At 45.6% G+C, this 24,784-nt stretch overlaps 1 protein-coding gene across 1 annotated transcript in view; it reads right to left on the reverse strand.

Annotated features, from left to right (window-relative positions):
- Positions 1-24,784, reverse strand: part of LOC119963595 (disintegrin and metalloproteinase domain-containing protein 12-like) — a 432,269-nt gene that overhangs the window by 344,483 nt on the left and 63,002 nt on the right. Inside the window, exons 6-7 of the mRNA XM_038792926.1 lie at positions 13,924-14,098; positions 9,019-9,084 (exon numbers count right to left, since the gene is read on the reverse strand). Coding sequence (XP_038648854.1) covers positions 9,019-9,084; positions 13,924-14,098 — 241 coding nt within the window. The remainder of the gene's footprint in view (positions 1-9,018; positions 9,085-13,923; positions 14,099-24,784) is intronic.

Genomic DNA, 24,784 nt, shown 5'->3' on the forward strand with positions numbered 1-24,784 from the left:
ATCCCAACACTCCTCACACTCACCCTCCACATCATCCCCAACACTCCTCACACTCACCCTCCACATCATTAACACTCCTCACATTCACCCTCCACATCAACACTCCTCACACTCACCCTCACCCTCCACATCATCCCTCACACTCACCCTCCACATCATCCCCAACACTCCTCACACTCACCCTCCACATCGTCAACACTCCTCACACTCACCCTCCACATCATCCACAACTCTCCTCACACTCACCCTCCACATCTTCCCTCACAACTCCTCACACTCACCCTCCGCATCATCCCTCACAACTCCTCACACTGACCCTCCACATCATCAACACTCCTCATTCTCACCCTCCACATCATCAACACTCCTCATACTCACCCTCCACATCATCCCCAAGAATCCTCACACACACCCTCCACATCATCAACACTCCTCACATTCACCCTCCACATCATCAACACTCCTCACACTCACCCTCCACATCATCCCCAACACTCCTCACACTCACCCTCCACATCATCCCCAACACTCCTCACACTCACCCTCCACATCATCCCCAACACTCCTCACACTCACCCTCCACATCCTCCCAACACTCCTCACACTCACCCTCCACATCATTAACACTCCTCACACTCACCCTCCACATCATCCCCAACACTCCTCACACTCACCCTCCACATCATCAACACTCCTCACACTCACCCTCCACATCATCACAACTCCTCACACTCACCCTCCACATCATCCCCAACACTCCTCACACTCACCCTCCACATCTTCCCCAACACTCCACACACTCACCCTCCACATCATCAACACTCCTCACACTCACCCTCCACATCATCCCAACACTCCTCACACTCACCCTCCACATCATCCCCAACACTCCTCACACTCACCCTCCACATCATCCCCAACACTCCTCACACTCACCCTCCACATCATCCAACACTCCTCACACTCACCCTCCACATCATCCCCAACACTCCTCACACTCACCCTTCACATCATCCCTCACACTCCTCACACTCACCCTCCACATCATCCCTCACAACTCCTCACACTCACCCTCCACATCATCCCCAACACTCCTCACACTCACCCTCCACATCATCCCCAACACTCCTCACACTCACCCTCCACATCATCCCTCACAGCTCCTCACACTCACCCTCCACATCATCCCTCACAACTCCTCACACTCGCCCTCCACATCATCCCCAACACTCCTCACACTCACCCTCCACATCATCCCCAACACTCCTCACACTCACCCTCCACATCATCCCCAACACTCCTCACAGTCACCCTCCACATCATCCCCTCACAGGTCCTCACACTCACACTCCACATCATCCCTCACAACTCCTCACACTCAACCTCCACATCATCCCCAACACTCCTCACACTCACCCTCCACATCATCCCCAACACTCCTCACACTCACCCTCCACATCGTCAACACTCCTCACACTCACCCTCCACATCATCCACACTCTCCTCACACTCACCCTCCACATCTTCCCTCACAACTCCTCACACTCACCCTCCGCATCATCCCTCACAACCCCTCACACTGACCCTCCACATCATCAACACTCCTCATTCTCACCCTCCACATCATCAACACTCCTCATACTCACCCTCCACATCATCCCCAAGAATCCTCACACACACCCTCCACATCATCAACACTCCTCACATTCACCCTCCGCATCATCAACACTCCTCACATTCACCCTCCGCATCAACCCCAACACTCCACACACTCACCCTCCACATCATCCCCAACAATCCTCACACACACCCTCCACATCATCAACACTCCTCACATTCACCCTCCACATCATCAACACTCCTCACACTCACCATCCACACCATGCCCAACACTGGTAATCCCCAAAGCGAGGGACGAAATAGCTGGGGCCTTAACAGATATCTTTGCCGCATCCTTGAGCACGGGTGAGGTCCCGGAGGACTGTAGAATTGCTAATGTTGTCCCTTTGTTTAAGAAGGGCAGCAGGGATAATCCAATGAATTATAGACCTGTGAGCTTGACGTCAGTGGTCGGCAAACTGTTGGAGAAGATACTGAGGGATAGGATCTATTCACATTTGGAAGAAAATAGACTTATCAGTGATAGGCAGCATGGTTTTGTCTTACAAACCTAATAGAATTCTTTGAGGAAGTGACAAAGTTAAATGATGAGGGAAGGGCTGTAGATGTCATATACATAGAGTTCAGTAAAGCATTTGATAAAGTTTCCCATGGCTGGTTGATGGAAAAAGTGAAGTCGTATGGGGTTCAGGGTGTACTAGCTAGATGGATAAAGAACTGGCTGGGCAACAGGAGACAGAGAGTAGTGGTGGAAGGGAGTGTCTCAAAATGGAGAAGGGTGACTAGTGGTGTTCCACAGAGAAATGGCAGATGGAGTTCAATCCAGGCAAATGCGAGGTGATGCATTTTGGAAGATCTAACTCAAGAGCAGACTATTTGGTCAATGGAAGAGTCCTGGTCCAGCAGAGGGCAGCAGAGCAGAGCTACTGATTGTCTGTTCCGGGGAAATTTGCATACGTGCAGTACGTGCAGACTAATTTGAAGGTGGTTTGTGGAGGGGCTGTTGTCAAGTGACAGTTAAACCTGAAACACTTTGTCAGTGTTTTCCCACCTACCTCCTCCTCTAACCAAAAAAAAACCAGTCGTTGGGGATGCGGGAGCAGGGGCCTGTCGTGAAGGTGAGTGAGTGCCTTTAAATTTGCTTACCTTTCAGCGGGAGCAGGGTTTGAGGGAATATCAGGTAAGCTCTTCCTTTCTTTTTCTTGTTTTTTTAAATCTAGAGGTGATGTCAGGGAAGGCAGTACAATGCTCCTCCTGCAGAATGTTTTAGGTGAGGGACGCCGTCAGTGTCCCTGCTGATTTCATCTGTGGGAAGTGCACCCAACTCCAGCTCCTCAAAAACCGTGTTAGGGAACTGGAGCTGGAGTTGGATGAACTTCGGATCATTCGGGAGGCAGAGGGGGTCATAGATAGAAGCTTCAGGGCGGTAGTTACGCCAAAGAATAAAGATAGATGGGTGACGGTGAGAGGGGCTGGGGGTAAGCAGTCAGTGCAGGGACCCCCTGTGGTCGTTCCCCTTAGTAACAGGTATACCGCTTTGGATACTGTTGGGGGGGGGGGGCTTACCAGGGGTAAGCCATGGGATACAGGTCTCTGGCACAGAGTCTGTCCCTGTTGCTCAGAAGGGAAGGGGGGAGAGGAGTAGAGCATTAGTCTTTGGAGATTCCATAGTTAGGGGGATAGATAGGAGATTCTGTAGGAACGAGAAAGACTCGCGGTTGGTGTGTTGCCTCCCAGGTGCCAGGGTCCGCGATGTCTCGGATCATGTTTTCGGGATCCTTAAGGGGGAGGGGGAACAGCCCCAAGTCGTGGTCCACATAGGTACCAACGACATAGGTAGGAAAAGGGATAGGGATGTAAGGCAGGAATTCAGGGAGCTAGGGTGGAAACTTAGAGCTAGAACAAACAGAGTTATCTCTGGGTTGTTACCCGTGCCACGTGCTAGCGAGTCGAGGAACAGGGAGTGAGAGCAGTTGAACACGTGGCTGCAGGGATGGTGCAGGAGGGAGGGTTTCAGATTCTTGGACAATTGGGGCTAATTCTGGGGTAGGTGGGACCTCTACAAACTGGATGGTCTACACCTGGACCAGAGGGGTACTAATATCCTGGGGGGGGAGGTTTGCTAATGCTCTTCGGGAGGGTTTAAACTAGTTCAGCAGGTGATTGGGAACCTGAATTGTAGCTCCAGTACACAAGAAGGTGAGAGTAGTGAGGTCATGAGTAAAGTTTCAAAGTTGCAGGAGTGTACCGGCAGGGCGGAAGGTGGTTTAAAGTGCGTCTACTTCAATGCCAGGAGCATCCGGAATAAGGTGGGTGAGCTTGCGGCATGGGTTAGTACCTGGGACTTCGATGTTGTGGCCATTTCGGAGACATGGATAGAACAGGGACAGGAATGGTTGTTGCAGGTGCCGGGGTTTAGATATTTCAGTAAGTTCAGGGAAGGTGGTAAGAGAGGGGGAGGGGTGGCATTGTTAGTCAAGGACAGTATTACGGTGGCTGAGAGGACATTTGATGAGGACTTGAATACTGAGGTAGTATGGGCTGAGGTTAGAAACAGGAAAGGAGAGGTCACCCTGTTAGGGATTTTCTATAGGCCTCTGAAAAGTTCCAGAGATGTAGAGGAAAGGATTGCAAAGATGATTCTGGACAGGAGCGAAAGTAACAGGGTAGTTGTTATGGGGGACTTTAACTTTCCAAATATTGACTGGAGACACTATAGTTCAAGTACTTTAGATGGGTCCGTTTTTGTCCAATGTGTGCAGGAGGGTTTCCTGATGCAGTGTGTAGACAGGCCAACGAGAGGCGAGGCCGTATTGGATTTGGTACTGGGTTATGAACCAGGACAAGTGTTAGATTTGGAGGTAGGTGAGCATTTTGGTGATAGTGACCACAATTCGATTACGTTTACTTTAGCGATGGAAAGGGATAGGTATATACCGCAGGGCAAGAGTTATAGCTGGGGGAAAGGCAATTATGGTGCGATGAGGCAAGACTTAGGATGCATCGCCTGGAGAGGAAATCTGCAGGGGATGGACACAATGGAAATGTGGAGCATGTTCAAGGAACAGCTACTGCGTGTCCTTGATAAGTATGTACCTGTTAGGCAGGGAGGAAGTGGTCGAGTGAGTGAACCATGGGTTACTAAAGCGGGTTGAAACACTTGTCAAGAGGAAGAAGGAGGCTTATGTGAAGATGAGACGTGATGGTTCAGTTGGGTCGCTTGAGAGTTACAAGTTAGCTAGGAAGGCTCTAAAGAGAGAGCTAAGAAGAGCCAAGCGAGGACATGAGAAGTCTTTGGCAAGTAGGATCAAGGATAACCCTAAAGCTTTCTATAGGTATGTCAGGAATAAAAGAATGACTAAGGTAAGAGTAGGGCCAGTCAAGGACAGTAGTGGGAAGTTGTGCGGAGAGTCCGAGGAGATAGGAGAGGTGCTAAATGAGTATTTTTCGTCAGTATTCATACAGGAAAAAGTCTAAGTTGTCGAGGAGAATACTGAGATACAGGCTACTAGACTAGAAGGGCTTGAGGTTCATAAGGAGGAGGTGTTAGCGATTCTGGAAAGTAAGAAAATAGATAAGTCCCCTGGGCCGGATGGGATTTATCTTAGGATTCTTTGGGAAGCTAGGGAGGAAATTGCTGAGCCTTTGGCTTTGATCTTTAAGTCATCTTTGTCTACAGGAATAGTGCCAGAGGACTGCAGGATAGCAAATGTTGTCTCCTTGTACAAGAAGGGGAGTAGAGATAACCCCGGTAACTATAGGCCAGTGAGCCTTACTTCTGTTGTGGGGAAAGTCTTGGAAAGGTTTATAAGAGATAGGATGTATAATCATCTGGAAAGGAATAATTTGATTAGAGATGGTCAACATGGTTTGGTGAAGGGTAGGTCGTGCCTCACAAACCTCATTGAGTTCTTTGAGAAGGTGACCAAACAGGTGAATGAGGGTAAAGAAGTTGATGTGGTGTATATGGATTTCAGTAAAGCGTTTGATAAGGTTCCCCACAGTAGGCTATTGCAGAAAATACAGAGGCATGGGATTCAGGGTGATTTAGCAGTTTGGATCAGAAATTGGCTAGCTGATAGAAGACAAAGAGTGGTGGTTGATAGGAAATGCTCTGACTGGTGTCCAGTTACTAGTGGTGTGCCACAAGGATCTGTTTTGGGGCCGTTGCTGTTTGTCATTTTTATAAATGACCTGGAGGAGGGCGTAGAAGGATGGGTGAGTAAATTTGCAGATGACACTAAAGTCGGTGGAGTTGTGGACAGTGCAGAAGGATGTCAGAAGTTACAGAGGGACATAGATAAGCTGCAGAACTGGGCTGACAGGTGGCAAATGGAGTTTAATGCAGAAAAGTGTGAGGTGATTCATTTTGGAAGGAATACCAGAAAGGCTAATAGTAAGATTCGTGGTAGTGTGGACGAGCAGAGAGATCTCGGTGTCCATGTCCATAGATCCCTGAAAGTTGCCACCCAGGTTGAGAGGGTTGTTAAGAAGGCGTACGGTGTGTTAGCTTTTATTGGTAGAGGAATTGAGTTTCGGAAATGTTGCAGTTGTACAAAACTCTGGTGCGGCCACATTTGGAGTATTGTGTGCAGTTCTGGTCGCCGCATTATAGGAAGGATGTGGAAGCATTGGAAAGGGTACAGAGGAGATTTACAAGAATGTTGCCTGGCATGGAGGGAAGATCTTATGAGGAAAGGCTGAAGGACTTGATTTCGTTCGAGAGAAGAAGGTTAAGAGGTGACTTAATGGAGGCATACAAGATGATCAGAGGATTAGATAGGGTGGACAGTGAGAGCCTTTTTCCTTGGATGGTGATGTCCAGCACGAGGGGACATAGCTTTAAATTGAGGGGAGATAGATATAGGACAGATAAGAGAATAGTGTAGAGGGACTTTAGAGGGGTTTCACAGGTCGACGCAACATCGAGGGCCGAAGGGCCTGTACTGCGCTGTAATGTTCTATGTTCCTGAATGCTCCTTACAAACTCTGCCCTGTCTAAGCCCCTATCACTAAGTGAGTCCCAGTCAATATTGGGGAAGTTGAAGTCTCCCATCGCAACAACCTTGTTGCTTTTTCTCCTTTCCAAAATCTGTCTACCTATCTGCTCCTCTATCTCTCGCTGGCTGTTGGGAGGCCTGTAGTAAATCCCCAACATTGTGACTTCACCCTTCTTATTCCTGATATATACCCATATAGCCTCGCTGCCCTCTGAGGTGTCCTCCCACAGTACAGCGGTGATATTCTCCCTCACCAGTCGCGCAACTCCTCCACCCCTTTTACATCCCCCTCTATCCCGCCTGAAACATCTAAATCCTGGAATGTTTAGCTGCCAATCCTGTCCTTCCCTCAACCAGGTCTCTGTAATGGCAACAGCATCACAGTTCCAAGTACTAATCCAAGCTCTAAGTTCATCTGCCTTACCTGTTGTACTCGCATTAAAAAATATGCACTTCAGGCCACCAGACCCGCTGTTTTCAGCAACCCCAAGATTCGGGGTGTCAATTACAAGGGGTCACCATTTCAAGGTGAGAGGGGGAAAGTTTAAGGGAAAGTTTTTTTACGCAGAGGGTGGTGGGTGCTTGGAACGCTTTGCCAGCGGAGGTGGTAGAGGTGGGCACGATAGCATCATTTAAGATGCATCTAGACAGAGATATGAACGGGCGGGGAACAGAGGGAAGTAGATCCTTGGAAAATACGAGACATGTTTAGATAAAGGATCTGGATTGGCGGAGGCTGGGAGGGTATAAGGGCCTGTTCCTGTGCTGTAAATTTTCTTTGTTCTTTATCTTTGTCTGCTCATCCTCAGAGCCATACTGGCCCTATTTCCTAGTTTGCCCTCAATGCTTTCACCTTCTGACCTATTGCTCCGGTACCCACCCCCTGCCACACTAGTTTAAACCCTCCCGTGTGACACTAGCAAACCTCACGGCCAGGATATTGATGCCTCTCCAGTTTAGATGCAACCCGTCCTTCCTATACAGGTCACACCTGCCCCGGAAGAGCTCCCAGGGGTCCAGATAACTGAAACCCTCCCTCCGCACCAGCTGTTTAACCACGTGTTTAGCTGCTCTATCTTTCTACTTCTCGCCTCACTGGCACGTGGCACAGGGAGTAATCCCGAGATTACAACCCTTGAGGTCCTGTCTGTTAACTTTTTAACTTTCTTCCGAGCTCCCTGAACGCCGTACAGAATTCCCCTCTGTGGCGATGGTGAAATGTGGAGGTGCCAGAGAATACCGGGTCAGGCCCGCTAATGAAAAACAAAAGGCATTTAGTGTACGTGGTGATTGGAATGTAATTTATAATCTTTATTATCACAAGTAGGCTTACATTAACACTACAATGAATGGGGCAGCACGGTAGCATTGTGGATCGCACAATCGCTTCACAGCTCCAAGGTCCCAGGTTCGATTCCGGCTTGGGTCACTGTCTGTGCGGAGTCTGCACATCCTCCCCGTGTGTGCGTGGGTTTCCTCCGGGTGCTCCGGTTTCCTCCCACAGTCCAAAGATGTGCAGGTTAGGTGGATTGGCCATGATAAATTGCCCTTAGTGTCCAAAATTGCCCTTAGTGTTGAGTGGGGTTACTGGGTTATGGGGTTAGGGTGGAGGTGTTGACCTTGGGTAGGGTGCTCTTTCCAGGAGCCGGTGCAGACTCAATGGGCTGAATGGCCTCCTTCTGCACTGTAAATTCGATGTAAATGAAGTTACTGTGAAAAGCCCCTAGTCGCCACATTCCGGCGCCTGTTCAGGTACACCGAGGGAGAATTCAGAATGTCCAAATTACCTAACAGCACATCTTTCGGGACTGTGGGAGGAAACCGGAGCACCCAGAGGAAACCCACGCAGACACGGGGAGAACATGCAGACTCTGCACAGACAGTGACGCAGGCCGGGAATTTGAACCTAGGAACCTGCTGCTGTGAATCAATAGTGCTAACCACTGTGCTACCTTGCCGCCCATTGGTGCTGCTAACAAGGCACTGGAGAATTGCGAGTTGGCTTGAACCCTGCTCGGCCACAATTGCGGTGTCCAGATCCATTCTCCACCCAATCGCCATATTGTTTTTTGCAGTTTGACTGCTGCAGCAATAAAGGACAGTTGCAATGTTAATCACTTCTGTGTCTACTTGTGCACTGACTGACTTTTAAAAGTACCAGGACAAAAACATAACACCCATCTGTATTAAATATCTCCTGCATTTATCCAACCATTCCATTAACATGTCGAGGCCCTTTTGAATTTCACCCGACCATCCCCAAAAGTTGAAATGCTCCAAGGTTTTGTGGCATGTGTACACTTTCAAATTGTGTCCTGTACTCAAAGGTATAGGTCATTAATGTATACGAGGTAAAGCAGGTATCCTAACAGTGACCCCTGGATGATAAGCAACTTACCAGATTATTGTCTGCTACAATTACCATCTCAATGTATCTCTTCTCTTGTAGCACATCCCTTTTCACCTTGAAAAAGATACAATCACAGTTAGTTTGAGGTGAAGTTGTACTGGGGTCCATGCCTGGGAGGGGGCTTTCACAGGAGAAGTTACTTGCATTCTATTTTTTCTTTATTCATTGAAGAAACGTGGGCATCACTGGCTGGATCAGCACTTATTGCCCATCTCTAATTGAAGAAACGTGGGCATCACTGGCTGGATCAGCACTTATTGCCCATCTCTAATTGAAGAAACGTGGGCATCACTGACTGGATCAGCACTTATTGCCCATCTCTAATTGCCTTTAAACTGAATGCCTTGCTCGGCCATTTCAGAGGAATTTTGTTTTTAAAGAGTCAATGGTAATTTTGATTTTATATGTAGTTTTTTCACATCACTGTTTCAAAAAGTTCCAGGGCAGGATTCTCTGTTTGCTGACTCTGATATGGCGAAATGCGATTGGGCGAGAATAGGTTACAACGGCAAAATCGTAGCGAGCACCAATTTGCCTATTCTCCGTCACCTCGACAGCGGTATCAATGTGTACCCGAAAGCACGTACAGTGGACATCACTAATGAGAAGGTTCTGGGGGAACTGAAAGGTCTGAAGGTGGATAAGTCACCTGGACTGGATGGACTACACCCCAGGGTTCCAACAGAGATAACTGAGGAGATTGTGGAGGCGTTGGTGATGATCTTTCAGGAATCACTAGAGGCGGAAGGGTCCCAGAGGACTGGGAAGTGGCTAATGTAACAACGCTTTTTAAGAAGAGAGAGAGGCAGAAGTCGGGTAATTATAGCCTGACTTCGGTCATTGGTAAGATTTTAGAGACTGTTGTTAAAGATGAGATTGCGGAGTACTTGGAAGTGCATGGTAAAATAGGACTGAGTCAGCACGGCTTTGTCAAGGGGAGGTTGTGTCTGACAAATCTGTTAGAGTTCTTTGAGGAGGTAAAAAGGAAATTAGACAAAGGAGAACCAGTGGACGTATTTGTCAGGATGCCTTTTGAACGCTGTTAATGTATCTGCTTCCACAAACTCCCTGGCAATGCATTCCAGGCACTCACCACCCTCTGTGTAAAAAACCAGCCTCACACATCTCCTCTAAACTTTGCCCCACGGACCTTAACCTATGCCTCCTGGTGACTGACCCCTCCACCCTGGGAAAGAGTGCCTGCCCATCCACTCTATCCATGCCCCTCATAATCTTGTAGACCTCTATCAGGTCACCCCTCAACCTCCGTCTTTCTAATGAAAACAGTCTGAGTCTATTCAGCCTCTCCGCATCGCTAACACCCTCCATATCAGGCAACATCCTGATAAATCTCCTCTGCACCCTCCCCAAAGCCTCCACATCCTTCTGGTAGTGTGGCGACCAGAATTGTGCGCAATATTCCAAGTGCAGCCTTACCAAGGTTCTATACAGCTGTAGCATGACTTGCCAGTGTTTATACTCAATGCCCCGTCCAATGAAGGCAAACATTCTGTCAGCTTTCTTCACTACCTTGTCCACTTGTGTTGCCACCTTCAAGATCTGTGGACCTGAACGTCCAGATCTCTCTGCCTTTCTATATTCCTCAGAGTTTGGCCACTTGCAATATATTTCCTCTCTTATAAATAGATCTATAAAAATGCATTCACATTTCTCCGGATTAAACTCCATTTGCCATTTCCCTGCCCAAGTCTCCAACTATCTGTGTCTTGCTGCATCCTCTGACAATCCTCAACGCTATCTGCCGCTCCACCAACCTTTGTGTCATCTGCAAACTTACTAATCAGACCGGCTACATTGTCCTCCAAATGGTTTATATACACCACAAACAACACAGCCCCAGCACCGATCCCTGCGGAACATCACTAGTCACAACCTTCCATTCAAAAAAACACCCTTCTACTGCTACCCTTTGCCTTCTGTGACCGAGCCAGTTCTGTATCCATCTTACCACTTCACCTCTGATCCCGTGTGATTTCACGTTTGGTACCAGTCGGCCATTAGGCACCTGGTCAAAGGCTTTACTGAAGTCCATGTAAACAAAATCCACCGCCCTCCCCTCATCAATCATCTTTGTCACCGCCTCAAATCACTCGATCAAGTTAGTGATGCACGACCTCCCCGTCACAAAACCATGCTATCGCTTATGAGTCCAAGCACGGTAGCACAGTGGTTAGCATTGTTGCTTCACAGCTCCAGGGATCCAGGTTCTATTCCCGCTTGGGTCACTGTCTGTGTGGAGTCTGCACGTTCTCCCCCTGTCTGCTTGGGATTCCTCCGGGTGCTCCGGTTTCCTCCCAGAAGTCGCGAAAGACGTGCTGATCGGTAATTTAGACATTCTGAATTCTCCCTGTGTACCCGAACAGGTGCCGGAATGTGGCGACTAGGGGATTTTCACAGTAACTTCATTGCAGTGTTAATGTTAGCCTACTTGTGACAATAAAGATTATTATTATTATTTGTTTCCAAATGGGTATAAATCCTGTCCCTGAGAATTCTCTCCAATAATTTACCTACTACCGGTGGCCCATTTGGCTCAATGTCGAGCAAACTGGATTGCCTTCTGGGCCCATACGTCCCCCTGAGCCCAGTGTTCTAGGACCCAGATATCTTACACTATCCTCCTTTCCAGCTACAGAAAAGTAATGAAGCAGCAACAGCAGCCTCCAGGCATCTGCAGCCACCAACAGGAGCAGCAGCAAACACAGCCTGCAGCTGTGAAGTGCTGACATAACCAACAATGCCAATTCCTTAGTAGCGATAGCCTTCAGCTGTACAGCCAGAAGCTGCACAGTCAGAGGGAGTTAAAGTGACCTTCACCATATAACCACAAACAGAGCTCTGTCTTTGAAGTATCTGGTGGGACAGACAGGCAGCATCTGTAGATGTCCCTGTTATCGGTCTACACAAAATCGGAGGATGGCCTTTAGGACCCGTAGGCGATGAGCCACCCCCCATTCCCGATAAATGGTGGCCAGATCCCTGACCAGCCTCCCAACACCCCACCCCAGCATTGGGGCAGCAGCTTCAGTGCTACTGGGATGCATGCCCAAAAATGAAAATGGCTAATCACCTCCTCCGATCCCCTCTGAGAGTTTCTTAGATTCATAGAATCCACAGTGCAGAAAGAGGCTATTTGACCCATCGAGTCTGTACCAGCCCTTGGAAAGAGCACCATACCCAAGCGCACACCTCCACCCTATCCCCGCAATCCAGGAACACCATCTCACCTTGTTTTTTTTTGTTTGGACACTAGGAGCCATTTAGCACGGCCAATCCACCTCACCTGCATATCTTTGGACTGTGGGAGGAAACTGGAGCACCCGGAGAAAACCCACGCACACACTGGGAGGATGTGCAGACTCCGCACAGAGAGTGATCCAAGTCAGGAATCGAACCTGGGACCCTGGAGCTGTGAAGAAACTGTGCTAACCACTGTGCTACCCTGCTGCCCTTCTGCTACCGTGCTGCCCCAGTCTCTCGGATTCCTACTTAAAATTGGAAGCCAGCGCTTAAACAGGAATTCTAAACAGCGGCCACATAACCTCTCGCTGGGGAGCCAGTTAGATCCTGGGAGGCCATCAGATTGGGCTTCAAACTCATGAATCAAATGGAGCTTGATCTTAATTGGTGTGAATTGGTGTCTCGTCATGTCTATGTGCGATCTGAAACCTGCCAATGTGCGTTTGCCAGTTAGAGTGACCGATGCACGGCTGGTGCGAATCGCGATTTCAGCCTCTTCCGCAATTTGCCTGCCGCACATTGATCTGTGCTGCCCGCAACACGGCCGTTAATTACACCCATTGTGACTAGTTGGAGTCCCAGCACTGATCTCTGACACCACAAGTCACTGCCTGCCATTTGGAAAAGACCCGTTTATTCGTTCTCTTTATTCCCTGTCTGCCATTCAGTTTTCTATCCATCTCAATGCACCCCTTATTCCATGTGCTTTAATTTTACACACTAATCTCTGATGTGAGCCTTTGTCAAAAGCCTTATGAATATCCAAATAAACAACATCCACTGACTCTCCTTCATCAATTCAGCTAGTTACTTCCCTGAGCAATTCCAATAGATTTGTCAAGCCTGATTTTGTAAATCCATGCTGACTCTGTCCGATACTGCCACTGTTTTCCAAGTGCTCTGTTATTAAATCTTTCACAATGGACTCTCGCATTTTCCCCCTGCCAATGTCAGGTCTTCAGTTAGTGGGCTAACGTTAGCTACCTTCCGATCTGTAGGAACACTTCCAGAGTCTGCAGGCCTTGACCACTATTTCAAGGGTCACTTCCTTAGGTACCCTGGGATGTTGATTACCAGTTCCTGGGGATTTATAGGCCTTCAATTCCATCAAGTTCCCCAACATTATTTCCCTACGAATAATGATTACTTTCAGGTAACACTCCTTTGTGAAGAAAGAACCAAAGTGTGTGTTTAGCTGGCCAGCCATTTCTTTGTTTCCCATTATATATTCCCCTATTTCTGACTGTAGAGGTCAGGTAAAACCTATGCCAACATTTGAATTGAGATGTTCTGGCTCCGCCACAATGGATATGCTGCACCATTCATTGACTTTCGCGAGTTAGGAAGCTATTAAAAATGAAATGAAAATTGCTTATTGACACGAGTAGGCTTCAATGAAGTTACTGTGAAAAGCCCCTAGTCGCCACATTTTGGCGCCTGTCCGGGGAGGCTGGTACGGGAATTGAACCGTGCTGCTGGCCTGCTTGGTCTGCTTTAAAAGCCAGCGATTTAGCCAAGTGAGCTAAACCAGCCCCTTATGTGTTGAGAACTCTTCCTGATTCATCAGACTGAATGGTGGATTATAATTTCCACAAGTACCAGATTTATTTTTTTACTCAGGTCTTTACTCACCCTGTGTGAATGCCAAAGGTGATCAGTCAGGGTTAACTTAGGCGAGGTGTTCTTCACCCCACAGCTGTTGGGTGCTGAAAGGAGATCTTCAGGTCTGTATAACAAATGACGGCCAGATTTATCCCCTGACAGATGTTCAATGATGTAACTTTGATTGCTGAAAATAATCAGAGCACTGCAGGAGAGAGAGGAAAAAACAATAAAGGCACACACAATTAATTTAACATTTAATTAATTGAAATAAGTCTCTAGTTACACAGTGAGTAATCCTTACCCTGCTGAATAAACACATCCCAGTACAGTTACACAGTGAGTAATCCTTACACTGCTGAATAAACACATCCCAGTACAGTTACACAGTGAGTAATCCTGTAACCTGCTGAATAAACACATCCCAGTACAGTTACACAGTGAGTAATCCTTACCCTGCTGAATAAACACATCCCAGTACAGTTACACAGTGAGTAATCCTTACCCTGCTGAATAAACACATCCCAGTACAGTTACACAGTGAGTAATCCTTACCCTGCTGAATAAACACATCCCAGTACAGTTACACAGTGAGTAATCCTTACCCTGCTGAATAAACACATCCCAGTACAGTTACACAGTGAGTAATCCTTACCCTGCTGAATAAACACATCCCAGTACAGTTACACAGTGAGTAATCCTTACCCTGCTGAATAAACACATCCAGTACAGTTACACAGTGAGTAATCCTTACCCTGCTGAATAAACACATCCCAGTACAGTTACACAGTGAGTAATCCTTACCCTGCTGAATAAACACATCCCAGTACAGTTACACAGTGAGTAATCCTTACCCTGCTGAATAAACACATCCCAGTACAGTTACACAGTGAGTAATCCTTACCCTGCTGAATAAACACATCCCAGTACAGTTACACAGTGAGTAATCCTTACCCTGCTGAATAAACACATCCCAGTACAGTTACACAGTGAGTAATCCTTACCCTGCTGATTGAACACATCCCAGTACAGTTACACAGTGAGTAATCCTTACCTGCTGAATAAACACAATGCAATTGTTACACAGTGATTATCCCTTACCCTGCTGAATAAACACATCCCAGTACAGTTACACAGTGAGTAATCCTTACCCTGCTGAATAAACACATCCCAGTACAGTTACACAGTGAGTAATCCTTACCCTGCTGAATAAACACATCCCAGTACAGTTACACAGTGAGTAATCCTTACCCTGCTGAATAAACACATCCCAGTACAGTTACACAGTGAGTAATCCTTACCCTGCTGAATAAACACATCCCAGTACAGTTACACAGTGAGTAATCCTTACCCTGCTGAATAAACACATCCCAGTACAGTTACACAGTGAGTAATCCTTACCCTGCTGAATAAACACATCCCAGTACAGGTTACACAGTGAGTAATCCTTACCCTGCTGACTAAACACATCCCAGTACAGTTACACAGTGAGTAATCCTTACCCTGCTGAATAAACACATCCCAGTACAGTTACACAGTGAGTAATCCTTACCCTGCTGAATAACACATCCCAGTACAGTTACACAGTGAGTAATCCTTACCCTGCTGAATAAACACATCCCAGTACAGTTACACAGTGAGTAATCCTTACCCTGCTGAATAAACACATCCCAGTACAGTTACACAGTGAGTAATCCTTACCCTGCTGAATAAACACATCCCAGTACAGTTACACAGTGAGTAATCATACCCTGCTGAATAAACAAATCCCAGTACAGTTACACAGTGAGTAATCCTTACCCTGCTGAATAAACACATCCCAGTACAGTTACACAGTGAGTAATCCTTACCCTGCTGAATAAACACATCCCAGTACAGTACACAGTGAGTAATCCTTACCCTGCTGAATAAACACATCCCAGTACAGTACACAGTGAGTAATCCCTACCCTGCTGAATAAACACATCCCAGTACAGTTACACAGTGAGTAACCTTACCCTGCTGAATAAACACATCCCAGTACAGTTACACAGTGAGTAATCCTTACCCTGCTGAATAAACACATCCCAGTACAGTTACACAGTGAGTAATCCTTACCCTGCTGAATAAACACATCCCAGTACAGTTACACAGTGAGTAATCCTTACCCTGCTGAATAAACACATCCCAGTACAGTTACACAGTGAGTAATCCTTACCCTGCTGAATAAACACATCCCAGTACAGTTACACAGTGAGTAATCCTTACCCTGCTGAATAAACACATCCCAGTACAGTTACACAGTGAGTAATCCTTACCCTGCTGAATAAACACATCCCAGTACAGTTACACAGTGAGTAATCATTACCCTGCTGAATAAACACATCCCAGTACAGTTACACAGTGAGTAATCCTTACCCTGCTGAATAAACACATCCCAGTACAGTTACACAGTGAGTAATCCTTACCCTGCTGAATAAACACATCCCAGTACAGTTACACAGTGAGTAATCCTTACCCTGCTGAATAAACACATCCCAGTACAGTTACACAGTGAGTAATCCTTACCCTGCTGAATAAACACATACCAGTACAGTTACACAGTGAGTAATCCTTACCTGCTGAATAAACACATCCCAGTACAGTTACACAGTGAGTAATCCTTACCCTGCTGAATAAACACATCCCAGTACAGTTACACAGTGAGTAACCCTTACCCTGCTGAATAAAACACATCCCAGTACAGTTACACAGTGAGTACTCCTACCCTGCTGAATAAACACATCCCAGTACAGTTACACAGTGAGTAATCCTACCCTGCTGAATAAACACTATCCCAGTACAGTTACACAGTGAGTAATCCTTACCCTGCTGAATAAACACATCCCAGTACAGTTACACAGTGAGTAATCCTTACCCTGCTGAATAAACACATCCCAGTGACAGTTACACAGTGAGTAATCCTTACCCTGCTGAATAAACACATCCCAGTACAGTTACACAGTGAGTAATCCTTACCCTGCTGAATAAACACATCCCAGTACAGTTACACAGTGAGTAATCCTTACCCTGCTGAATAAACCCATCCCAGTACAGTTACACAGTGAGAATCCTACCTGCTGAATAAACATCCCAGTACAGTTACAGTGAGTAATCCTTACCCTGCTGAATAAACACATCCCAGTACAGTTGCACAGTGAGTAACTTTACCTGCAGAATAAACACATCCCAGTACAGTTACACAGTGAGTAACTTTACCTGCAGAATAACACATCCAGTACAGTTACACAGTGAGTAATCCTTACCGCTGAATAAACACATCCCAGTACAGTTACACAGTGAGTAATCCTTACCCTGCTGAATAACCATCCCAGTACAGTTAACAGTGAGTAACCCTTACCCTGCGAATAACACATCCCAGTACAGTTCACAATGAGTAATCCTTACCCTGAATAAACACATCCCAGTACAGTTACACAGTGAGTAATCCTTACCCTGCAGAATAAAAACATCCCAGTACAGTTACACAGTGGTAATCTTCCCCAGCTGAATGAAACCCCCAGTACATTTACACAGTGAATAATCCTTAACTGTGCTGAATAAACACATCCCAGTACAGTTACACAGTGAGTAATCCTTACCCTGCTGAATAAACACATCCCAGTACAGTTACACAGTGAGTAACCTTACCCTGCTGAATAAACACATCCCAGTACAGTTACACAGGGAGTAATCCTTACCCTGCTGAATAAACACATCCCAGTACAGTTACACAGTGAGTAATCCTTACCCTGCTGAATAAACACATCCCAGTACAGTTACACAGTGAGTAATCCTTACCCTGCTGAATAAACACATCCCAGTACAGTTACACAGTGAGTAATCCTTACCCTGCTGAATAAACACATCCCAGTACAGTTACACAGTGAGTAATCCTTACCCTGCTGAATAAACACATCCCAGTACAGTTACACAGTGAGTAATCCTTACCCTGCTGAATAAACACATCCCAGTACAGTTACACAGTGAGTAATCCTTATCCTGCTGAATAAACACATCCCAGTACAGTTACACAGTGAGTAATCCTTACCCTGCTGAATAAACACATCCCAGTACAGTTACACAGTGAGTAACACTCACCCTGCTGAATAAACACTTCCCAGTACAGGTAGACAGTGAGTAATCCTCACCCTGCTGAATAAACACATCCCAGTACAGTTACACAGTGACTAATCCTTACCCTGCTGAATAAACACATCCCAGTACAGTTACACAGTGAGTAATCCTTACACTGCTGAATAAACACATCCCAGTACAGTTACACAGTGAGTAACTTTTACCCTGCAGAATAAACACATCCCAGTACAGTTACACAATGAATAATCCTTACCCTGATGAATAAACACATCCCAGTACAGTAACACAGTGAGTAACACCTACCGTGCTGAATAAACACATCCCAGTACAGTTACACAGTGAGTAATCCGTACCCTGCTGAATAAACACATCCCAGTACAGTTACACAGTGAGTAATCCTTACCCTGCTGAATAAACACATCCCAGTACAGTTACACAGTGAGTAATCCTTACCCTGCTGAATAAACACATCCCTGCACAGTTACACAGTGAGTAATCCTTACCCTGCTGAATAAACACATCCCAGTACAGTTACACAGTGAGTAATCCTTACCCTGCTGAATAAACACATCCCAGTACAGTTACACAGTGAGTAATCCTTACCCTGCTGAATAAACAATCCCAGTACAGTTACACAGTGAGTAATCCTTACCCTGCTGAATAAACACATCCCAGTACAGTTACACAGTGAGTAATCCTTACCCTGCTGAATAAACAATCCCAGTACAGTTACACAGTGAGTAATCCTTACCCTGCTGAATAAACACATCCCAGTACAGTTACACAGTGAGTAACCCTTACCCTGCTGAATAAACACATCCCAGTACAGTTACACAGTGAGTAATCCTTACACTGCTGAATAAACACATCCCAGTACAGTTACACAGTGAGTAATCCTTACCCTGCTGAATAAACACATCCCAGTACAGTTACACAGTGAGTAATCCTTACCCTGCTGAATAAACACATCCCAGTACAGTTACACAGTGAGTAATCCTTACCCTGCTGAATAAACACATCCCAGTACAGTTACACAGTGAGTAATCCTTACCCTGCTGAATAAACACATCCCAGTACAGTTACACAGTGAGTAATCCTTACCCTGCTGAATAAAAAACATCCCAGTACAGTTACACAGTGAGTAATCCTTCCCTGCTGAATAAACACATCCCAGTACAGTTACACAGTGAGTAATCCTTTACCTGCTGAATAAACACATCCCAGTACAGTTACACAGTGAGTAATCCTTCCCCTGCTGAATAAACACATCCCAGTACAGTTACACAGTGAGTAATCCTTATCCCTGCTGAATAAACACCATGCCCGTACAGTTTACACAGTGAGTAATCCATTACCCCTGCTGAATAAACACATCCAGTACAGTTACACAGTGAGTAATCCTTACCCTGCTGAAATAAACACATCCCAGTACAGTTACACAGTGAGTATCTTCCCTGCTGAATAAACACTCCCAGTACAGTACACAGTGAGTAATCCTTACCCTGCTGAATAAACACATCCCAGTACAGTTACACAGTGAGTAATCCTTACCCTGCTGAATAAACAATTCCCAGTACATTTACACAGTGAGTAATCCTACCCTGCTGAATAAACACATCCCAGTACAGTTACACAGTGAGTAATCCTTACCCTGCTGAATAAACACATCCCAGTACAGTTACACAGTGAGTAATCCTTACCCTGCTGAATAAACACATCCCAGTACAGTTACACAGTGAGTAATCCTTACCCTGCTGAATAAACACATCCCAGTACAGTTACACCGTGAGTAATCCTTACCCTGCTGAATAAACACATCCCAGTACAGTTACACAGTGAGTAATCCTTACCCTGCTGAATAAACACTTCCCAGTACAGGTAGACAGTGAGTAATCCTCACCCTGCTGAATAAACACATCCCAGTACAGTTACACAGTGAGTAATCCTTACCCTGCTGAATAAACACATCCCAGTACAGTTACACAGTGAGTAATCCTTACCCTGCTGAATAAACACATCCCAGTACAGTTACACAGTGAGTAACCTTACCCTGCAGAATAAACACATCCCAGTACAGTTAAACAGTGAGTAACCCTTACCCTGCAGAATAAACACATCCCAGTACAGTTACACAATGAATAATCCTTACCCTGATGAATAAACACATCCCAGTACAGTAACACAGTGAGTAACCCCTACCCTGCTGAATAAACACATCCCAGAACAGTTACACAGTGAGTAATCCTTACCCTGCTGAATAAACACATCCCAGTACAGTTACACAGTGAGTAATCCTTACCCTGCTGAATAAACACATCCCAGTACAGTTACACAGTGAGTAATCCTTACCCTGCTGAATAAACACATCCCAGTACAGTTACACAGTGAGTAATCCTTACCCTGCTGAATAAACACATCCCAGTACAGTTACACAGTGAGCAATCCTTACCCTGCTGAATAAACACATCCCAGTACAGTTACACAGTGAGTAATCTTTCCCCAGCTGAATAAACACATCCCAGTACAGTTACACAGTGAGTAATCCTTACCCTGCTGAATAAACACATCCAGTACAGTTACACAGTGAGTAATCCTTACCCTGCTGAATAAACACATCCCAGTACAGTTACACAGTGAGTAATCCTTACCCTGCTGAATAAACACATCCCAGTACAGTTACACAGTGAGTAATCCTTACCCTGCTGAATAAACACATCCCAGTACAGTTACACAGTGAGTAATCCTTACCCTGCTGAATAAACACATCCCAGTACAGTTACACAGTGAGTAATCCTTACCCTGCTGAATAAACACATCCCAGTACAGTTACACAGTGAGTAATCCTTACCCTGCTGAATAAACACATCCCAGTACAGTTACACAGTGAGTAATCCTTACCCTGCTGAATAAACACATCCCAGTACAGTTACACAGTGAGTAATCCTTACCCTGCTGAATAAACACATCCCAGTACAGTTACACAGTGAGTAATCCTTACCCTGCTGAATAAACACATCCCAGTACAGTTACACAGTGAGTAATCCTTACCCTGCTGAATAAACACATCCCAGTACAGTTACACAGTGAGTAATCCTTACCCTGCTGAATAAACACATCCCAGTACAGTTACACAGTGAGTAATCCTTACCCTGCTGAATAAACACATCCCAGTACAGTTAAACAGTGAGTAACCCTTACCCTGCAGAATAAACACATCCCAGTACAGTTACACAATGAATAATCCTTACCCTGATGAATAAACACATCCCAGTACGGGTACACAGTGAGTAATCCTCACCCTGCAGAATAAAAACATCCCAGTACAGTTACACAGTGAGTAATCTTTCCCCAGCCGAATGAACACATCCCAGTACAGTTACACAGTGAGTAATCTTTCCCCAGCTGAATAAACACATCCCAGTACAGTTACACAGTGAGTAATCCTTACCCTGCTGAATAAACACATCCCAGTACAGTTACACAGTGAGTAATCTTTCCCCAGCTGAATAAACACATCCCAGTACAGTTACACAGTGAGTAATCCTTACCCTGCTGAATAAACACATCCCAGTACAGTTACACAGTGAGTAATCCATACCCTGCTGAATAAACACATGCCAGTACAGTTACACAGCGAGTTATCTTTATCCTGCTGAATAAAGACATCCCAGTACAGTTACACAGTGAGTAATCCGTACCCTGCTGAATAAACACATCCCAGTACAGTTACACTGTGAGTAATCCTTACCCTGCTGAATAAACAATTCCCAGTACAGTTACACAGTGAGTAATCCATACCCTGCTGAATAAACACATCCCAGTACAGTTACACAGTGAGTAACCCGTACCCTGCTGAATAAACACATCCCAGTACAGTTACACAGTGAGTAATCCTTACACTGCTGAATAAACACATCCAAGTACAGTTACACAGTGAGTAACTTTTACCCTGCAGAATAAACACATCCCAGTACAGTTACACAGTGAGTAACTTTTACCCTGCAGAATAAACACATCCCAGTACAGTTACACAGTGAGTAATCCTTACCCTGCTGAATAAACACATCCCAGTACAGTTACACAGTGAGTAATCCTTACCCTGCTGAATAAACACATCCCAGTACAGTTAAACAGTGAGTAACCCTTACCCTGCAGAATAAACACATCCCAGTACAGTTACACAATGAATAATCCTTACCCTGATGAATAAACACATCCCAGTACGGGTACACAGTGAGTAATCCTCACCCTGCAGAATAAAAACATCCCAGTACAGTTACACAGTGAGTAATCTTTCCCCAGCCGAATGAACACATCCCAGTACAGTTACACAGTGAGTAATCTTTCCCCAGCTGAATAAACACATCCCAGTACAGTTACACAGTGAGTAATCCATACCCTGCTGAATAAACACATCCCAGTACAGTTACACAGCGAGTTATCTTTATCCTGCTGAATAAAGACATCCCAGTACAGTTACACAGTGAGTAATCCGTACCCTGCTGAATAAACACATCCCAGTACAGTTACACTGTGAGTAATCCTTACCCTGCTGAATAAACACATCCCAGTACAGTTACACAGTGAGTAATCCTTACCCTGCTGAATAAACAATTCCCAGTACAGTTACACAGTGAGTAATCCATACCCTGCTGAATAAACACATCCCAGTACAGTTACACAGTGAGTAATCCTTACCCTGCTGAATAAACACATCCCAGTACAGTTACACAGTGAGTAATCCTTACCCTGCTGAATAAACACATCACAGTACAGTTACACAGTGAGTAATCCTTACCCTGCTGAATAAACACATCCCAGTACAGTTACACAGTGAGTAATCCTTACCCTGCTGAATAAACACATCCCAGTACAGTTACACAATGAATAATCCTTACCCTGATGAATAAACACATCCCAGTACGGGTACACAGTGAGTAATCCTCACCCTGCAGAATAAAAACATCCCAGTACAGTTACACAGTGAGTAATCTTTCCCCAGCCGAATGAACACATCCCAGTACAGTTACACAGTGAGTAATCCTTACCCCAGCTGAATAAACACATCCCAGTACAGTTACACAGTGAGTAATCCTTACCCTGCTGAAATAAACACATCCCAGTACAGTTACACAGTGAGTAATCTTTCCCATCTGAATAAACACATCCCAGTACAGTTACACAGTGAGTAATCCTTACCCTGCTGAATAACACATCCCGAAGTACAGTTACACAGTGAGTAATCCATACCCTGCTGAATAAACACATCCAGTACAGTTACACAGCGAGTTATCTTTATACCATGCTGAATCCAGACATCCCAGTACAGTTTACACAGTGAGTATGTCCTTGATCCTGCTGAATAAAGCCATCCCAGTACAGTACACAGGTGAGTAAATCCGTACCCCTGCTGAATTAAAAATTCCCAGTACAGTTCCCTAGTGAGTAATCCTACCCCTGGGATGAATAACCATCCACAGTACAGTTAACACGTGAGTAATCCCGTACCCTGCTGATAAACAATCCCATTACAGTTACACAGTGAGTAACCAGTACACTGCTGAATAAACACATCCCAGTACAGTTACAACAGTGAGTATCCTTACACTGCTGAATAAACACATCCAAGTACAGTTACACAGTGAGTAACTTTTACCCTGCAGAATAAACACATCCCAGTACAGTTACACAGTGAGTAACTTTTACCCTGCAGAATAAACACATCCCAGTACAGTTACACAGTGAGTAATCATTACCCTGCTGAATAAACACATCCCAGTACAGTTACACAGTGAGTAATCCTTACCCTGCTGAATAAACACATCCCAGTACAGTTAAACAGTGAGTAACCCTTACCCTGCAGAATAAACACATCCCAGTACAGTTACACAATGAATAATCCTTACCCTGATGAATAAACACATCCCAGTACGGGTACACAGTGAGTAATCTTTCCCCAGCCGAATGAACACATCCCAGTACAGTTACACAGTGAGTAATCTTTCCCCAGCTGAATAAACACATCCCAGTACAGTTACACAGTGAGTAATCCATACCCTGCTGAATAAACACATCCCAGTACAGTTACACAGCGAGTTATCTTTATCCTGCTGAATAAAGACATCCCAGTACAGTTACACAGTGAGTAATCCGTACCCTGCTGAATAAACACATCCCAGTACAGTTACACTGTGAGTAATCCTTACCCTGCTGAATAAACACATCCCAGTACAGTTACACAGTGAGTAATCCTTACCCTGCTGAATAAACAATTCCCAGTACAGTTACACAGTGAGTAATCCATACCCTGCTGAATAAACACATCCCAGTACAGTTACACAGTGAGTAATCCTTACCCTGCTGAATAAACACATCCCAGTACAGTTACACAGTGAGTAATCCTTACCCTGCTGAATAAACACATCACAGTACAGTTACACAGTGAGTAATCCTTACCCTGCTGAATAAACACATCCCAGTACAGTTACACAGTGAGTAATCCTTACCCTGCTGAATAAACACATCCCAGTACAGTTTCACTCTGATGAACAATTGTCCAACTGATCTAACACGCTACAGGTAGCACGGTAGCATGGTGGTTAGCATAAATGCTTCACAGCTCCAGGGTCCCAGGTTCGATTCCCGGCTGCGACACTGTCTGTGCGGAGTCTGCACGTCCTCCCCATGTGTGCGTGGGTTTCCTCCGGGTACTCTGGTTTCCTCCCACAGTCCAAAGATGTGCAGGTTAGGTGGATTGGCTATGCTAAATTGCCCT

This window comes from Scyliorhinus canicula, chromosome 3 (genome assembly GCF_902713615.1).
Source record: "Scyliorhinus canicula chromosome 3, sScyCan1.1, whole genome shotgun sequence".
In the NCBI taxonomy this organism is placed as follows: domain Eukaryota; kingdom Metazoa; phylum Chordata; class Chondrichthyes; order Carcharhiniformes; family Scyliorhinidae; genus Scyliorhinus; species Scyliorhinus canicula.